This window comes from Trametes versicolor, assembly GCF_000271585.1.
Source record: "Trametes versicolor FP-101664 SS1 unplaced genomic scaffold TRAVEscaffold_5, whole genome shotgun sequence".
Classification (NCBI taxonomy): Eukaryota; Fungi; Basidiomycota; class Agaricomycetes; order Polyporales; family Polyporaceae; genus Trametes; species Trametes versicolor.
Genome location: NW_007360325.1, coordinates 1408642 through 1427085, shown reverse-complemented (window position 1 = coordinate 1427085; position 18444 = coordinate 1408642). Strand labels below are relative to the sequence as shown.

Below are 18444 nucleotides of genomic sequence, written 5' to 3'. Positions count from 1 at the left end.
AATCGGATCCCCCCGTTCTCTGTGGGCTCTGCGCGCGCACGTCGTGCACGCCGTCGTTGAATGTGCAATAGACAGGCATCTCTGGTGGAGACGGGCGACGGACCGCGGCCGACATGTCCGCGCGGTGAGGCGAACCCCGCGGATCCGACGAAACATCGCACCCCTCCCCTCGTACCCCTCCTCTGGGGACTCGTCCCGGAGTGCGAGGACCTGCGTGCAGGCTCGTACACAGCGTCCTGGCCGTCGTCTGTGCCATTGGGGTGCTGTACGTCTGCGCAAGCAGGGAATGCAAGGTGCATTTGTGTATTCTCCATCGATGCTCCCGTGTTCGGGCACGGTCTCATGGCGCACACATCACAGACGTCGCATTCTACGTGCTCGTACCAACCCCAAATGTCGCGTCCTGCTCGTAAAGTACTCGCTCCACGCCTCGCTTTGCTACCGCGATGCACGGCCATCCCCAACAGAGGCGAGGGTGCCAGGACGCCCTCTGACTCGTCCATCCTCCGCCGACCCTCCTTCCCAGCACCCCGGAGAGACGTCGCATCGCCGCCCGCGTATGCGCTCAATGGCTGGACCGAGGCCCACTGCGCGCATGCACGACGGTGCGACAAACGTGATGAAACCAGGCCTCTCCCAAGGTTGCGACGCACCCCACATGCCGTGCATGACTGACACGGAAGGCTCGCACGCATCGCCGTAATGCCGGTCCACCTGCTCGTGAAACGAACGCCAATGGGCCTGCCATGTGCGGTGTTGGTACGTCCCCCTCCCGCGCGACTCTCTTGCGCCTACGCTCACTCGTCCTCCTGGAGCCCTTTGGTGAGCTCTTTGCAACCCGAATGCTCGATGCGCCCTCCGTGAACGTAACATGCGCCCGCACGGCACGACCCTCGTCCTCTTCCACTGCCGTTCCAACTCCGCGGGTCCAGGACGCCTCTGGGCTTGAGGCGTGTGACCCTGCAGCGCAGGGCACTGTTGGCAAGTTACGATCACGATGCCCCGACGGCGCGGGTCCGCCTTCGTTCGGGGGGAGACGGGATGTGCGTAGAGCCCGCTGCCGCGGCGCCCGTCCTCCGAGTCCCATCATGCTCATCTCCTCTGTAGCAGGCATAGGGAGTTAGGCGAGACGTCTGTCGGGACGTACAGCGCCATCGCGTGTGTGCGTGTGGTTCGCCCTTCTCTCGCCGCGCGCTCGCCCAGTGTGTCTCGTTTTGCGAAGGCTCTGTGCTGGTCGGGGACATCGGGGAGACTGCGGTGTTCGCCTCGAGTGTGTGCGTATCGCTTCGCGCCACGCCTGCCTGTAGGAATGTACTGCATCCCTGTCCACAACGCCCTGTTTCCGTATCCTTTGCAATATATCTCATGCCCGATCTGCTTTGTGTGCGAGCGACTGCGAACCAACGGCAGAAACGAGTGTATACAGACCATTCCGAGCGGATTGCCGGTTACCACAGCGAGGGTCTGGTCCCTTGCGCTGCGTACGTACGTCTTGATGATCTGGGCTGCGAGATTCTGGCGTTTTGCGAGCATTTCAGAGAGAATGCGACGTCCTGGACGTCCGATACACCCGCATAGCCCATGCTCGCCTCTCGGAGTGCTGCAGCGGAACGAGGCGACTCCGTGTGTGCGAGAGCCTGAGAGCGAGATATGTTGAAATGCGAAGTAGCTACATACGAAACAGGACAATAACTGAGGCCTGCTCGGTCCCTAACCGTCTCTGTAGTGTCCTCGTAGTAGCCAGGCTGCTAGCGTCAACTCCTTTGCACATTCAAGTGCACCCACGGTCTAGAAGAACGATTAGAAGGGAGCTTCGGGAGTACCAGAATGCGATCACTCGCCGAGTCCGTGTGAGCTGCTTGAGTCCGCTTGTTTCTGGACGGATTCGCCGTCTCTGCGGCGGCCTGGTCGCAATCAGGTAGTAGGATCGGCTGTCCCTTGCTTCGCACATTCGAGGTGCCGCGCTTATGATTGAAACGAAGTGATCAGAACGAGCCCTCGGGTCAGAATGAAGCAACTTACCGGAGGATTAGCAAAAGCGAGCGCTGCGACGTTTTGTGAGGTGGTCCGTATCGCCCGTTTCGTGTGGCATCGTCCACGGTCCGACGGGTGTTCTGAGTCCGTCCACGCGGAGCCGTCGTTCTGAGCGAACGGCGCTGGCGCAACGTCAGCCCGTACGTAGTGACCCCACTGCGCCGCGAGAGCGGTCTGTACCTGTGCATTAGTCAAAAGCGCTGCCGTATGCAAGGACATACGGCATAGGGTCCGACCGGTCGAACGCGAACTTTCCGGGGGCTAGAACCTGCCCGATGAGACCGTCAGTGCATTTCAACATACCGTCTGTTGGGAGAGACGTACCTCAGGCTTCCTGTATTGGCTCGCATGCGACGCATCTGACAAAACGTGAGACACACGAGAGAGCCTGGGACTCACATATCGCGGACTGGATCGCTGCGGCGAGTGGTGGCTGTGGCACTTTAGCATCAGTCTTGTTTTGCGAGAACAACGGCGGTGCACGTAGCTCACCGATAGAAGGGCACTGATTCGATCGCGCACCCACTCCCGGTCGCATGCAACCGCCATGCGTGGGACATCCTCTTGCAGCCGCTCGAAGATCCCACGGCACAGCGTACACGGTACATCCGTTCAGCCTAGGGCGGGCAAAGGCAGCCCCACGAACTTGGGCCCGGGCTCGTCAATAGATCGGGTGCGGTGATGTCAATGTCCCTACTTCCGGTGTCCAGCGTAACCTGCCCAGCGCCCATATCTCGCAGCAATGCGCGGCATCGGGGCGAGGTCGACTGTGGCGCGTGGGGCGCGCTGGAGTGCGTCACCGGTCTTCCGACGTAGGCGAGGGACAGGGAGTGTGCGGGGGCAAACAGTGAGTGCTCGTAGGGTCGGCAGATTTGAGCGTGGAGGCGGTAGTCATATGAACACGACTATGGTCGTGGAGCTGCGGTGCTCGTACACACATTTGCTCAGCAGACTGAATCCGAATTTGCGGGGTGCTTGCGATTAGGCCGCGCTGTTTGCGAACGAATGAACGAACACGTACTTGCCTACAAGCGTCCCTTGGCGGCCCCAGCGGAGGATATCATGTAAGAGCAGCGCCGACGGGCTCAAGCCCGCTGTCCGAGTCGGCCCAGCGAGACGGGACAGAGGTCAGTTCCATGCAAGCGACGACGCACTAAATCGAATGCATCACCTTGAACCCGACAGGCACTGACGTCGTGGGAGGGACGGGAACTAGAGCGCATCTGGAGTCCATTGGTTTGTTCTGAGGCAGTTCCGAAAGGTGTTAAAGATAGCGTGGGCAGGGCAAACGAGCGGTCGTCAAACGTACCGAAGGACATCAGACCAGAGTGTGGCCGATCATACCGCACGGTCAGGCGACATTTCGGGTTGCCAGATGCTGAACAATGCGACTAAGCGGGTGAGGAACGAGACAGCGGAGTCTTGGAGGCCCGAGGTTTGATTCTCATATACGTGACGCACCCCAATAAGACGTGACCACGGCTGGGTACAGCCATAATCTCGTCAGAGACGTCGGGCGGTACATGCCTACGGGCAGTACATCAGACTGGGCGTAACACGGCATGTATGGATGCTTACTACAACAGTACACGGCAGGCTGTTGCGCAGGCCGCGGCCCGTCACGCGTTTCTGGTGCTTGCTTCGAGCTGCGGGCAGGACGGGGCGGTTTGCGGCAAATGTAGTAAGATGGCGGCCCCAATTCCGCGTGGCAATCGTCGTCCGGCTACACTTGCATCCGGGCAATACTTATACCTACATCTCGACTGCCGGTCGAGTCTCCTCCCTTCTCCTCACCGGTCAGTTCTATTCTGTTCGCGCGCGTGTTACAGAGAGTACGTACGACACCCTCCTCCGACTATCCGCCTGGCCTCATAGTACCCGCGAAGTCGCACATCGTCCTCGCTCGGGATGGCTGTCTTTCGCGCTCTAGGCGACACTCTATGCACGTCCTGAGATCGGAATGCGGGGGGAGCTCAGGGGTCTGTTGGACGGTGGTATCTGTGAGTAACGCGCACTTCTCTCCGACTGCAGCAGAGCTTACGATATACGCTTGCAGCGGACGTATCTGGCATTCCACACGCGCAGATGGTGTACAGCATCAAGCGGTACAGCACCCGCGTCGTCTTGCAGTGTCACGCCAAACTCATCGGCTGGCCCGACGACATCGTCTTCGACAACTTAAGTCGCATCACGGGCAAGGAGCGCATCTTGCGCCTCCTCGAGCTCTGGAAGAGCGGTGCCATGTGCTTCGTGCCGATCACGGACCCAGCGGAGCTCGACGCGGCGAGGAAGGATCCTCTGTCGGTCGCGCCGGCTCTCCTCCATCGTGGCATCCCGCCAAAGCGTCACCGCTGGGACTTGGGTAAGCGTCGCCGACGTCCGAAGTCGAACCCGGACGACTTACCATCGAGGCACTCCCGGGACGGACCGAAGTCGGCGGAGAGGGTGACGGATGAGGCGGAGGCGATGGCGGAGCTGGAGGGAGGTGTCACCGAGCTGACTGACATGCAGCTTGTGCTGCTCAGGCTCTCTCGCCTGCCGCTGGTGTGGCCGGAGCTTGGGATGTAGACGTCTGGGAAGCTTAGACTGTGTTGTGCACGCATATACGGCCCGAAACGGTTGTTTTCATTACTCGAGGAAGCTGCCGCAGCCAGGGAAGTGGGCGGACGACGGGGATGGTGGTGGTAGCCGAGAGCAGACGAACGCGCAGGAGCTGCTAAACCGAGAATTCGTCTCGCACTCGTTTGGGCGCTTCATTTCTCGATTTCGCGATTCTGGTCTCTGGCGCTCCTTTGGCTTTCACCACGATCTGCGCACAGAATAATCCGCTCACTTACTCGCTTGCTCTGCTGTGACTGGGCGACCTCGTGTATATTCTGGCACTCGCTTACGGACGGCATTGAGGGTAGTGTTGTCCATTTCGGACTTGTCTCAGCAGGCGGTCCCGGCGGCCACCACCGGCACGGCGGCACTGGCGGTCCGGACGAGCCTGCGGGGAAACGGGCTTGGCCTGCATGGGCGCCAAATGGTGGAATCCTCGTTTCGCGTTCTCAGCGCGGCTTGCGCTCATCTGCCTTCCGCCACGACCCCGACCACGCGCAAAATATTCAGCGCGCCCGCTCGCTCTTCCGCAGCGACACGCTTTTTTGATATATATTCTAGCTTACGCACACGGGTTGCATTGAGGGTACAATTGTACCATTTGGACTGATCTCGCAAAACGGCATCGAAGGCGGGCGGGCTGCGCGGGCGGCAGGGCGACTTGGAGCTTCGACTTTCCAAGTTCAAACGGCGAATCCGCCGACTCGGAGCTTCGGACTGTATCGTACGCGGCATTACGGACCTGTGATATCCAAACGGCGGGTCCTCGACGCCGCAGCAAAACGCGCCGCCTCGGCTTGAGCGAGAGCTGTGGTGGGCTGCCCAGCTCAGATCGTCGAAATCGGCGCCTAAATCGTGGAATCTCGTTTCGCGTTCCCGGTGCGCTCTGCCTCCCACCACTACCACGACCGCGCGCAAAATAATCCGCTCGCCCGCTTGCTCCGCCGTATCGAGGCACCAATGTGATGGATATCTTAGTATACACCCGCGGGTTGCATTCAGGGTGAATTTGTTCATATCGGATGCTTTCTGCCGGAGAGGTCGATTGCAGGCGGCGCCAATGACTCCGGACATGGCCCGAAAACTTGTATGACACGATAGAGTAATTCTATATGAACCTTGTTGCGCACCAGATACATTGTTATGAGCTGAAATGGACTGGGGGGATGGAGGTACCAGTCTGAGGAGCAGGGGTGCTGCTGCTTACACCGTTACCTCCCTTACCCACACTCCATTGGAAAGGCCACTGAGTGATCGGGCACCGGAGACGTTCCTGGTGAACCTGAGCAGATTGATGCCTAAGTCGAGACTGGATGGGCCAAAAACATCGGAAGTGTCAGATATCCATGGCAATCCGTGAGGCCTTCTAAGTGGTGTGAAAATTCAGCGTACGCGAGTCTAAGCCACTGGATGTCAACAGAAATGGGCGGCGGGCATCAGGACACTTGCCGGCACCAATTGATTTCAAGTTCTGAGCTTAGCACACCCTCACGAACCCAGTCTATTCCACGGGGCCATGATTATATTCTGAAATACATGCAGGATACAGTAGCACTACCATAGCTCGAGAGTACGGGCTGGGAACAAGGGGGACATGAGGGACAGGAGACAGGACTCACCTCCAGGCAGGGCACCGCCTGAGTCCCGGGTCGCCCACGGCAACTCTGTGCGCCCTCACGACGGATCTGACTGCGTCGCGTAATAGTGCCGGACTAGATTGTGCGGTGGTCTGTAGACAGGCCGCGAGGGGCCGAGGGCGCTTCGCAGGCCCTGCGGATCTGCACCTGGCAGGATTGACTTCGGATGATACGGCGGTGTGCGGAACAGCGGCGTGCACGGGCTCCATCCCCCACTTCGCATTCAACATGAAGACGCTCGAGCACCGCGAAGGGCACCACAGGATGCTACTCGCGGTGGATGGTGTAGGAACGCGAGAAACAACGGTACGTACAGCGGCGGACGCAGTCGCACACTGGCGAGCAACTGTGCGGCGCAATGGCACCAACAGATGTTCGCGAGCTGACCAGTTTCACAGAATCTCGCGCACACGGCCGCGGTACAAGAATTTGTGGCGCCAGGAGATAGTGCAAGGCACAGCGTGCGGTACGTCGGTCGATGAGCTCTAGGGCTCGCCAACACTCGTGATGATTTTGCAGCAGATCGCGATATCGACTCCGCGGTGCTGCACAAAACACGCACGTTGACGCGTGACGTCGCACGCATCCGGGATGTTCACAAGAGCGGCACACCGATTCTTATTGGGCACCCGAGAGCTACACTACTTAATGTACGTGCCATGTCTCCCATCGGCGAGCCACGAGCGCGCTGACCAGCCTCACACGCGCACCTGCCGTCCTCGAGGCTCGCGATATATCGAGCGGGAATGCGGATGGGACGGCTGTGAGAACGAGCCGGGTGTCAGACGAGGCTATGCACGGGTGAGTCGCCGCCCAATCACGTCTGGCACGGACCGTTCTCACTGGTCGACAGCTTACGGTACTCGCGGGAGGACTCTGACCGGGGAGCAACATCCGCGCCAGGCGGCGAGCTCCAAGAGTTCCGAAGGACCTACACGCGCGGCCGATGAGCTTCCTCGAGCACCGACGTCGATGGGTCGCGGCACAGGAGTGTGAGCGTATGTGCTCGGGCGACCTCGCACGCTCATACAAGGAAGCGGTACGTACTCACCTTCCGGCTCCGTTGCAGCGCTGATGACCGTGAGTCAGGAAGCATGCAACAGTGTCCCGGAGCACCGAGACCGCGGGTCGCGCAGTGTGATGGCAGGTGCCTGCGCAAAGGCTCGTCCCATGCATTCGTACACTCTGTGCGTCTGGAGACGAGAAATGTTTGCGTTCCGGTACCGCGCACATCGCTGACCACAAAATTAGCCAGGAAGCGAAGGGTCATCGATTCGACCTGGTTCGTGTGCTCGCCCGCACGTCTGACACGCTCGCGCAGGGGAGGACGCGCAAGGCGCACGCGGAGATCAGGGCGATCGCAGGGAGGGTCTGGAGATCTGGGTGAGATGGACGAGATGGTTCGGCAGAAGAGCATTTCCGCATAAGTACCTTGTACAGTGTGCCTCACACCGCGACTGGGAGCGGTCTGAAAGCGCTGGGCGGGTAGAGCGCCGTAGCCGTAGAACTTGAAGGACGCCCAAAGCGTGCCAGTGCGCGAGAGCAGCACCACGCGGACCTGTAGTTGGCGTAGCCGTCGCGGGTCGTATCTTACACCGCGCGCAGCACAGGCTGCAGAGAGAACGAACGGCCGGTGGCGGGATGGCGGCAGGAAGCAAGCGCAAGACGCCCACGAACTCCGAGCCGCGCGCAAAGTCCGCACAATAGGCGCCCGCTCTCTGTGCCCGTACTACGATCGCGATGTGGGCGCGGGCTCGGCGCGTGGTGCGACTCGTTGCGAGGTCAGGGCTGTGATGACTGTGTGCTGGCGTCGGTTGATTGAGTGTTTTAGGACGCCGTAGTGGGGCATATACTCGGCTATCGTCCGGCCAGGCTCTCCCTGCACCGCTGCCCAGGCTCTACCCGCACGGCTGCCCAGCGTACCCTCGCACCACCGCTGTCCAGGATACACCCGCACCACCACTCGCCCGTCTCAAAAATTATGCACGGTACTCTCGCAACCCGCACCGCCCGCCCGCCCGCGGCGCCTCCTCTGCCGGCCACGCACCCTCCCCGCCGACTTCTCCTTCGACTCCTCACGCGCGTGCATCGCGTTCTCCCCAGCGACGCCCACTGAGAAGCGCTGGCCACGTGTAGCGCTTTCCATTTCCGGGCTGTCTACCAGCCGTCTCGGATTTTGACACAGGTTCCACAATCGCAGGCTGTCATTAGAACTGTTCATAAAGCTTGCGTAAATAGGGCGGCGACAGCTAGAATATGTGGAGGCGTACACTAATACTACAGACATAGATACATACGCGGACAGAAACACAGCGACGATCCGGGCAGAGAACCCCGGCGCACCGAACCCAAAACTCAAATGTCCATATCAGCACATCAGTCCCGGCCAGGCCACTCGACCACGGAATGCGCCTGCACCATGTGCTCCTGGTCGTCGTCGTCCTCGAACTTGAGCTTGTAAAACGGGACGGCCTGTTTCGCCACCCCGCCCTGGACATCATGAGCGCGCAGATCTGGCTGGGAGATGGCGCGCGGACACTCACCCGCCCCTGCGCATTGAGGTCCCGTGGACTCCCTATCACCTCCGCCCGGTAGAAGCAGCTCGTATCTGGATAGAGCGCCATGACGGTGGAGCCGGCCGGGAACTCGGGGTACGCGTTTAGATGCATCGCGCTGTCTGGTGGTGCATTCAAGTCTGGAAGAGGAATGATTGCGCGCAACGTCGTGTTGTACCGCCTACGTGCGTAATGTTAACCCAGGAGGAAACGCAACAAAAGCGGAAGACTGACTGTCCCGGGGTACCGTCCTCGAGAGGCTCAGGATCCTGCACCTCATACCTGCGATGGCGCAAGTCAGCCGTGAATACACCACTTCTCACGTCCGTGAGACGCTTACCGGTTCTTGTCCTGGTTGATGCACTTTGTGACGACCGCGAGTATCCACTCCTCGTCCTTGCCGCTCGCGGTGCTGTCCGCTTTGCTGGTATTTGTCGGCGGGTGGAAAGCGACTTTCCGCCCCTCCTGCAATGGCAGCTGTTTCGCCAACGCCTCTCTTCGCGCTTTGGGCTCGCGCGAGAAGGGTATTGTCGACTGCGGCCCAACAGAGCCGCGCGGCGGGAGGGTGATCGACATGGACCGCGCTGGCGGATTAGGAGGCGGCGGAGGAGGCACGGTGGGCGCAGATGGCGACGGCCCTCTAGGTCGTTTGTTGCGCTTCTCTGTACTCGGGAGGTAGGTCAATACGCCGCTTGAGTACGAGTGGCTACGCAAATTACCGGGCGGTATCGCTTCCGACGCCTTGCGCAGCGCGATCAGGACCGAGAGCCGTTCGAGGACATCGTCTACCGCCCTATGCGGGTGTTAGCTACCGGCTAAAGGCCGAGGAGAAATGTCGCCCACTCTGCGTCCTTCTCGGCGGTCATCTTGACCTCGTTGAGGCTCGAGTTCAGTTTCTTGTACAGACTCCTGACGTGTTCGATGCCCTCCGAGGGCAGCGTATCATCCGTGGGCCAGCCGGAGAGCAGCCGGTGCACCCGGTTGATGGTGTCGTCGCGCTCGTGCTCGGAGAGCATCTCGGACAGCTTGTTGAGCGAGGCGGACGCCTGCTGCCAGCACTCGAGCTCTGCAACGCAACGTCGTCAGCACGCTATTTCGTCACGGGCATACACCGCTTCCGCAGTCGCGGTGCGAGCCAGGCACGGGGAGGCACGGTCACCTTCGGAGGACGCGGGGCGCTTGGAGACGCCACGTCTGCTGGCCATGTCTGGTCGCAGCGGAATATTGGGTGGTGGTTTGGGAGAGGAGGGGGCGGTGACAATGTATGCCCGTTGTGGTGAAGCACGATTGTGGTATTCCATCCGACACGCCGGTTCCGCGACTACGAACTCGCAGAAAGTCCGCGATGCTGTTCCGGATCTCGATCCCCGGCGGCCAAACAGCCAGCACGTGACTGCCTAAACAAACAACTGCTAAGCGCTTAGCGTCCAAGCGTGCGGGCGCTTGGTCGTGGAGACTTGACCGTGACCGCCGCAGCGAGTCGCACAAATGCGTACGAGTCTACATGACGTTCCCCCTGGGTGACATATATCAGAACTGGATGGATGGTTTCGCGTGGTGTCTATATCATTGATGCAAGAATCATGTAGAGTTGGATGGGCCCAACATTGAACAGACACCAAATACGACAAGCAAGGTCAGGATGGTAATGTTACACTATGCGTAGACTTTCTAGTACAGCAAACAAAAACAGCTCAACTATCTTGCTTCGCAGAGGGAGCAAGCTTCCGCAGAGAGACGTCGTACACGACTGAATATCTCGTCAATAATCGAATCATGAGGAAAGGGACGATCATGATGCAAACCTTCTTCAATCTTTTTGATGTCGTACTTGAGACTATCGTATCGGCGCCGAAGGAGGTCGTTTTTGAGGTTCAGCTATAATTTGTGTTAGATAAACGACATCGCACGCTGCTAGCTATAAACAACCATTGAGAAGCCGGTGAACACGTCCTTGACGAACAAGGAGATTTTGATCGGTTGGTCGAAGTCTCCTAGCGTAACCGCATTGACTGCCAGTCGAGACTAAAGGCTGCATCAGTTACGCGGCAGGCTGCTAAGTTATGGACACATACCAACTCATTGACCAGGTTGATGACACCGTGCAAGTAGTCCTCAACCGGAAGCGCGAGTCTGTCTTGCCATTCAGGTTTGACTTGATTGGGGTCAATCGTAGTTGCGGGGGACTATGCGGCGCCAAAGACTTACTGCCAAGTATCTCGGCGGCCTGTTGTATAGACAGGAGTGCACCGTCCTGCAGGTACTCGGCAAGTGTAGCAGCAAATACTGCAGTGCGCAGAGAGTTCGTCCACATGTCCTTCCACTTCCAGAACTGGTGTGGAGGAATGATGTCCGCTAGGGCCGCGGTCGTTTCTCGACAACTTGCTAAAACTGGCCGGGCGGTGGCTAGCAACGCGGGCACTGGTACAGACAATCAGTACCAAGTACAGAGTTGTATCCATCTTGAGTTTACATTTTTCTGACCGCGTTGAGTGTATCCTGTTAAGGATGCCTGAAAGCGTCCTGGTTTTCTTGTCAAACTCCGTGACTTGTTCCTTGATTTTCTGGCCGTCTACAATAAGCGATAAATTCATTTCTGCTGTGAGTCGTCTCACTTCTCTTATGTCCACATCGGCATCGAGTATGGTGTTGATTTTCTCGAGATTGTCACTGTCCATGGCGAAGTGTGGTACCGCAGCAAGAGATGCACGAGCGCCTACGAACTTGAATGCAGAGACATGACGGCATGCGCGCTGACTAAGACAGAGCAAGCAGCAGCAAATAACGCGCTCTGGTCGACGCGTCTAATTACGCTGCGGCCGCGGAACCAAGTGGCTCAATTCACCTTGCTCTCTCCTCCTCCGTCCTCCTCCTTCTCTCTTCTGCTTCCTCATTGCTGGCTGCGGACATTACTGGGGTCTCCTGAAGGACCGTTTACATGGCCCCGCAGCCGCACAACAGGGATGTGGCGAAGAAAAAGCTTGTCGAACTTCGCGACTCCCCCAAAACCCTCGTCGGGGATGAGGATCTCCGAATCACCTCAATCTACCTTCTCGGATCACTCAAACCGGCGGATAACACATCAGAGACACCTCTTGCTCATGACCACTGGTTCTGCTCTCAGGCGGACGAAGTCACGAGGGAAGCCGCCATTTTCCTCATACGTCTACATGCATACAACAGTGCCTCGGTGGATATCTGGAGGCTACAGCTCAAACGTGTCATTACGCGATGCTGCTACTGCGTAAGGGGTCTCCATGAGGCGGAGACAATGTCTAGGCATACGTGAGTCTCATCGTGTATGGCTCCCAGCCGGCACAGTATCTGACGCCTACTTACTTACAGGTACTTTGGTGCTTTCGGGGAACAGATCCTCCAGAACTTCTACGTCAGCTTTCACAAGTTCCTCACTGACACTGCGGTTGAAGCTCTGGCAGAGAAGGGTTTCGTTGCCTCTGACACTGGCGATCCTAGTCGGACTTTAGCTGAAGCACCCCCCGCCGTCACGTTTCTGGTCTTGACATACCTACACATGCTGCAAGACTCTCGGATTGTCGCCCTCCTTCATTCGTTCTGTCCTCGTGCTCCAATCAAATCTTGGCCTTCCGACATACCGCCGCCGGTACTGCTTGCTCTCTTGTTTGACGGGACTGCAGAAGTCCGTTCATGGGCCCAGAAGCAGTCCACGCTATGCGAGGTTGCTCCAATTCCAACGGATAACTTTCTTCCAGCACATGCGACCGTCCTGAAGGCTGCTGCTGATTCCATTGCGTCCTCTCGTCCTCTGAGCGACTCTTTTGGATCAGACTACAAGCTTTCCTTCGTAACCGACATCCCTTCGCGATGGTCCAGTCTTACGACCCTCTTGCGATTCATCCCTGTGGAACATTTTCGGTCGAGCAAATCGTTTGATTTGGACGTCCGCCGCATCGTCATAGGTCATTTGCATGACATCGGAGAACGTCAGCTATTTCTTCTTAACTTTATTTCGACCCGCTGACCCTCTCCGCTATCTCTATACCCATATCTTCACTACACTATCAATAGATTTCATAGATATCCTGAAGTGCTTCGTGATCGTCCTGCGGCGTATGGGACCCGACGTATGGCAGGACGAAGGTCCTGAGTACGCGCATGTGGTATTCAACTCCATCAAAGACAACACGCGTTTCGCGGACGTCCTGTGCAACCTCTCTGTGCCGGTGCCGAAAGACGACTGGCAGCTCAAGTGGATAGAGGTCTACGCCAACACTGTGGGCAAGCTCCCTGTGTTCAAGGACATCCTTCCATCTGTCTTGCAGTTCCTCTGCGAAGAACTTCAGCACGAACGTTTCAAGGCCGTTCGCCCGAATGCTATGAGCATCGCATCTAGGGTGGGTGGTCTCGTGTCATCTACACAGTCAATATTTGACGGAGGCTGCGGTAGCTGCTGGTCGCGGTCCTCGCGCAGCAAGGCAAGGACGGAAACTCCAAGCAAGATCTCGCCCTCGACCTCTTGACAGTCCACTCTAGCGCGTTCGTCAACGTGGCATTCGGACGGTCGTACACGGACGAGATTTGGGCAGACGCAAGGAAGCAGACATGCAGGCTGATCAAGCAAGCGCTTTTGACGGACGTCCGGAGGCTCGTCTCTGCGATCACCAGGCTCTGCTCCTCAAACGAATCGACCGCCGCAACTCCCCCGTCCTTGATCCACGAGCAAGTGTGGAAGAACGTCTACGAAGGGATCGCTGGGGGCGATTCCGACGCGGCTGCCCTCCTGCTTGCGGTTCTCTCTCAGATATCTCATGTAGACGATCTGAAGCCGGTCGCGTTCGAGGAGGCATTCAAGAAGTCCAAGTCCCCTAGCACGTCACAAGCCTCCCTTGTCGCGGTGAATAGCGCACTCGCTGTCCTACGCAACGGCTTCCGAGACGTCCTCAATCGCTACACCGACCTGAGCCCAGGGTCTGCCGCGATAGAGCTCCTCGGTCGGGACGACGTTGTCAAGCACGTCGTTTCCCTCATGTTCTCCCCGGTAGAGACCCTCCAGGAGGCCGCGCAGGGTATTGTTGCCTTAGCGTACGACGTAGATGGCCGTCTCGACTGCTTCCGTGCGCTATTGGAACATTTCCCGGATGCCGCGCTCAGCGGAATCAACGACGTCCTGGGCGCATATATCCAGTACGCGAAGGTCGTACCAGAAGCGTGCTATCTGTCTCAAGCCCTCGCGCGCTGTCTCACCGACATCATCGAGGCGCTGTGTTCCAGCCCCTCTGGCCTCCTCCTCCAGTCCTCATACGTCAAGACGGCGGCGTCTACGCTCGAGGACAAGATACCGAAGTGGTGGCACGCGATGACGGAGGCGCTCTGCGTCATCTTCGCGTACACGCCCCGCTGGGCGCGTTTCTTCGAGAACGAAGAGATGGTACTCTGGATGCGGGACGCGCTCATCTTCGGGCGCGACCTGCTGGCACAGCGCAGGATACTGGAGACGGGCACGCTCGCGCGCTCGCAGAAGGGGGCCGGCTCGAGCGCAAAGCTGACGAACGTGGGGAAGAAGATGGTCGACGACCTCCAGCAAGTGCTCTTCGAGCTCACGAAGTGGCTGCGCCTCACGGACGAGGAACTGCTGCACCAGTCCTTCGCGCTCCTGGAGACACTGCTCGAGTGCTTCCGCCAGACCGAGACGCGCCCGCGTGCAGAGACGTTCCAGCGCATACAGCGGCACATCGACGACGCGCGAAAGAACGACCCGAACCGCATGAAGTCGCGCCTGGACTCGACGCGCTTGGTGCGGCTCGAAGAGGCTGTCAGCGCGTTCGACGAGGCCGATGAGGAAATCCAGATAATCTCCCACATCAAGCCGACGAAGCCGAAGAAGACTGCCAAAGTCAAGGAGGACCAGAAGGCGGCGCCTAGGCATATCCTGAAGGCGGGCCCGTCGAAGGATATCCAGCTAAAGGACATCAATCGCAAGGGCAAGGCGGGCATCTCTAGCTATTTCTCGCTCAACGATGAGAAGAAACCTGTCGCAGCCTCCTCGGTTTCCCGCTACGGAGTCCCGTCTGTTAGCGGTCGCTCTCTTCCTTCCGCGGGTCCTTCGAGGGTGTCCAAGCCTCTCATCAAGGACGAGAGATCATCGGCAAAGGCGAATTCCACCTCCTCACGTGCCACGTCTCCAAGTAGTAGCGAGAACGAACAGAGCGAGGACGAAGAAGACGAGGGCCCGAAGGGTTTGGCGGCTTTATCGAAGTTGCAGCGGACCCCCGCAATCAAGCAACCCACAGAGCGACGGCAGGTCAAGATGCTTGACATGCCTTTGGAAGGCCGCGGCATCAAGTTCGACCGACTGCAGAAGCGCGACGACGCACGTCGTACCCACATGCGCCTGAAGCCGGACGTCTCTGGGTTACATCGCACGCTGCTCTCGTGGAACTATGAGCATTTGGGACCCGAGCCCCCTTGGGACAGGCCGAAGCTACTGCCAGTCCCGGATCGTTTCAGAGACTACGCACACTTCCGCAGCGTTTTCGAGCCCATCCTACTCCTCGAGTGCTGGAATCAACTTCAAGAATCCAAGGAGACTACGCAAGAGTCCAACGATGTCAGAATCAACAATCGCCAGTACACCGACCAGTATATGGACGTCGACATCTCGTTCGAAGGCAGCGTCTCGAAGGACTGGAACCTCTCGGATATGGATATCGTACTGTTCACGCATCCTGGTTCCAAACGTCGGGTCATGGGGAAGACGCAAAACTACCGTTCCTCGTATATGGGCATCCAAGCTACCGTACGTTTCCTTGTTCAGGGTGCCGACCCAGGGTTGCAAGTAGGTACTGTGTGGTCTTTGAGCAAGGTCTTGAGGTTAGTCCGTCTTAAGATCCGCACGAAAAGGCGTCTCCGCCTCACCAGCTCTCAGTTTGTCGACACTCATCCGCGAGTACGCCTCCCTCATGGCCCTTCCGCACTACGACCTCCTCGACAGCGTCCTTCACGCACAACTGTCGCAACCTTCAAGAACCGACTCCGGGGAGGTACAGAAGGTCATGACCACGTACAAAGTGAACGAACCTCAAGCCAACGCCATCATCAAGTCGCTTGCCACCGAGGGATTCGCACTGATTCAGGGGTGAGTGATTTCTGCTATTCACCGTATACCATTCCTCAACTCGCGGCAGACCTCCGGGTACCGGTAAGACGTCGACGATTTGTGGACTGGTTCAACTGTACCTCGCGCGACGTCCAAAGACGTCCTCGGTCATCCATCCTGGCCGCCCCGCCGAGCGCGAGCTTCCCAAAAAGATCCTGCTTTGCGCGCCCAGTAACGCTGCCATCGACGAGATTGCGTTTCGTCTGAAGGAAGGAGTATCAGGTGCGGGACACAGGGCGGAGCATCCGAAGGTGGTGCGGATTGGTGCGCTCAAGAGCATGAACCTGAGCGTCCGGGACGTGTCCATGGAGTATCTCATCGACCAGAAGCTCAATTCTGATCCGGGGTTGAAGAACACCAAGGAGGCTGGTACCGAGCTGTCCCGGGTGCGGTCTGAGCTCGAGGCCGTCAAGCGGCAACGGCAGGAGAAGATAGAGGAGCTTGCTACGATCCAAGACAACGCTTCGAAAACGCTCGCACTGGAGGAAGATGTCAAACGGTTGAACAGGCAGAAGGCGATGCTGACCCACCAGCTCGATAAGGTGAAGGACAAGCAGAAGTCCGACTACCGCACGCTCGACGCTACTCGACGACGGTTCCGGAATGAGGTTCTTCAGGAGGCGGACGTGATTTGCAGCACGCTCTCTGCTTCCGCATACGAGTACTTGGAGTCCTTCGACTTCGAGCTCGTGATTATCGATGAAGCCGCCCAGGCCATTGAGCTGAGCTCTCTCATTCCGATGAAATACAGATGTCGGACGTGCATCATGGTTGGAGGTCAGTCTCATTAGTTTGCTGGATTTGTTGCTATATGCTGATGGAATGCGTTCCTAGATCCTCAGCAGCTGCCCCCGACGGTGAAGTCTCAGGAGGTAGGTATATTTCTGCGCTTCACCCATTTCAAGCCACCAAACCCCTCTGTCAGGCGTGCAAGCTCGGATACGACCAGTCGCTCTTCGTCAGGCTGCAGAGGAGTCAGCCGGAAGCAGTACATCTACTGAGGTGCGTTCACTGCCCTTCGTCGCATCGGAGCGCGTTTTTATGCGTGATGGTGCAGTATACAATACCGTATGCACCCCGATATCAGCCAACTGCCCAGCAACTTATTCTACGGCGGACGCCTGCTGGACGGGCCTGATATGGCGGAGAAGACCAAACGAGCATGGCAAACGCACCCGAAATTCGGCACCTATCGCTTCTTCAACGTGCAAGCTGGCGTGGAGGAAAGCGGCGCGGGACACTCGCTGGTCAATCGCGCCGAGGCTCAGGTCGCAGTAGCGCTCTACAATCGGCTGTGCAAGGAGTTCTCGTCCGCCAACATGGACTTCAAAGTTGGCGTCATTTCCATGTATCGCGGTCAGATCCTGGAGCTGCGGCGAGCGTTCCAACAGCGATTTGGGGAGGAAGTCTTGAGCATGGTCGACTTCAACACGGTCGATGGCTTCCAGGGACAAGAGAAGGACATCATTATCTTGTCTTGTGTCCGTGCTGGACCGGGCGTACAGACTGTCGGTTTCTTGCGAGGTTGGCTTTCCCTTCGAATCTTATCCGTGCATTGGATTCGTGTCTGACCTGATTTTAGATGTGCGTCGTATGAACGTTGCCCTGACCCGAGCGAAAGCATCTCTGTTCGTTCTTGGTAACGCCCCTACGCTCGAGCGCAGTGACGAGACTTGGCGAAAGATTGTGGAGAACGCGCGCTCAAGGTCTAGCCTCGTCAACGTATGTTTTCTTCACGATGACACTCCGTGCTGCGCTGATTTGGATGGTCGACAAGGTCGATGCTGCATACTTTACGGCGCCCGTAACCGCAGCACAAAGCAAGCCGCCTTCGCAGATCAAACAGGCCAAGCCCGCGTCGAAGCCTCCGTCAAATATCACACCTGCCGTCCCAGATGATCTCGTTACTCCCCGCGAGCTCAAGGCGCTTGCGAACCGTCCCAACGGCAATGCCTCGTCTCCGACTGGCGCTCCCACGTCGCGCAAGGCGTCCGTCGCGGGACCATCAACCGCAGTGTCTACAGAAGATGCACAAGTGGGACAGAAGCGAAAGGCGGAGGAGACACCAAAGGAAGAAGCAGCGCGTCCAAACGGTGCCCCCGGGCCAGGACCGAAACCGCGACCAAAACCTCCCTTGGTCAAGCGTCCAAAACAGGGCCCGAGTCTGTTCATACCGAAAAAGGTACGTCGTTGTGGGATACCGGAAGACGTAGCCAATCGCTCATGCGTCGTCTGGTAGCGCCCTGCTCCATGACACGATCCATCCGTCTGTCAGTTTCGTAGATACACCATCACGCCTCTCGGTCTCCGCTGGCCACGCTGGGACACGCTCACGCTCTTGCATCATCCTCACGCACGCATTCGCTGTAACTTATTCTGCACACTCCATCGCTTGGATATCCCTAGATTCCCATATAATACATACAGTACATACAGAGACACCCCTTCATTATACACCGCATCATACAACCCTTGTAGGTCC

The 18444-nt window shown here is 58.1% G+C and overlaps 5 protein-coding genes across 5 annotated transcripts; 2 read left to right on the top strand and 3 right to left on the bottom strand.

The window, feature by feature from the left end:
* Positions 1–1643: 1643 nt before the first annotated feature.
* Positions 1644–2872, bottom strand: TRAVEDRAFT_71535 (uncharacterized protein). Its single transcript, XM_008039623.1, has 7 exons — positions 2732–2872; positions 2527–2679; positions 2359–2467; positions 2256–2302; positions 2023–2208; positions 1842–1964; positions 1644–1788 (listed from the first exon to the last, which is right to left on the bottom strand). The coding sequence occupies exons 2-7, from the start codon at positions 2640–2642 to the stop codon at positions 1755–1757; spliced, it is 615 nt and encodes a 204-aa protein (XP_008037814.1). The 5' UTR covers positions 2643–2679; positions 2732–2872; the 3' UTR covers positions 1644–1754.
* Positions 2873–2874: 2 nt separating this feature from the next.
* TRAVEDRAFT_28632 (uncharacterized protein) lies at positions 2875–4708 on the top strand. Its single transcript, XM_008039046.1, has 8 exons — positions 2875–2986; positions 3060–3128; positions 3206–3277; positions 3344–3561; positions 3613–3817; positions 3875–4015; positions 4076–4385; positions 4439–4708. The coding sequence occupies exons 7-8, from the start codon at positions 4120–4122 to the stop codon at positions 4488–4490; spliced, it is 318 nt and encodes a 105-aa protein (XP_008037237.1). The 5' UTR covers positions 2875–2986; positions 3060–3128; positions 3206–3277; positions 3344–3561; positions 3613–3817; positions 3875–4015; positions 4076–4119; the 3' UTR covers positions 4491–4708.
* A 3770-nt stretch (positions 4709–8478) lies between these two features.
* On the bottom strand, positions 8479–10047 carry TRAVEDRAFT_147496 (uncharacterized protein). Its single transcript, XM_008039622.1, has 7 exons — positions 9987–10047; positions 9671–9893; positions 9547–9620; positions 9168–9489; positions 9062–9109; positions 8816–9008; positions 8479–8762 (listed from the first exon to the last, which is right to left on the bottom strand). Exons 1-7 carry the CDS (start codon positions 10030–10032, stop codon positions 8649–8651), a joined length of 1020 nt encoding a protein of 339 aa, XP_008037813.1. The 5' UTR covers positions 10033–10047; the 3' UTR covers positions 8479–8648.
* A 474-nt stretch (positions 10048–10521) lies between these two features.
* On the bottom strand, positions 10522–11505 carry TRAVEDRAFT_121677 (Translin; the record flags this gene model as incomplete). Its single annotated transcript, XM_008039621.1, has 7 exons — positions 10522–10577; positions 10633–10705; positions 10757–10852; positions 10903–10982; positions 11036–11248; positions 11301–11391; positions 11443–11505. The coding sequence occupies 7 exons, from the start codon at positions 11503–11505 to the stop codon at positions 10522–10524; spliced, it is 672 nt and encodes a 223-aa protein (XP_008037812.1).
* Positions 11506–11765: 260 nt separating this feature from the next.
* On the top strand, positions 11766–18415 carry TRAVEDRAFT_71533 (uncharacterized protein; the record flags this gene model as incomplete). Its single annotated transcript, XM_008039620.1, has 12 exons — positions 11766–12112; positions 12173–12789; positions 12875–13200; positions 13254–15676; positions 15732–15941; positions 15991–16739; positions 16797–16834; positions 16888–16964; positions 17020–17486; positions 17545–17684; positions 17740–18144; positions 18202–18415. 12 exons carry the CDS (start codon positions 11766–11768, stop codon positions 18214–18216), a joined length of 5814 nt encoding a protein of 1937 aa, XP_008037811.1. The 3' UTR covers positions 18217–18415.
* Positions 18416–18444: the final 29 nt, after the last annotated feature.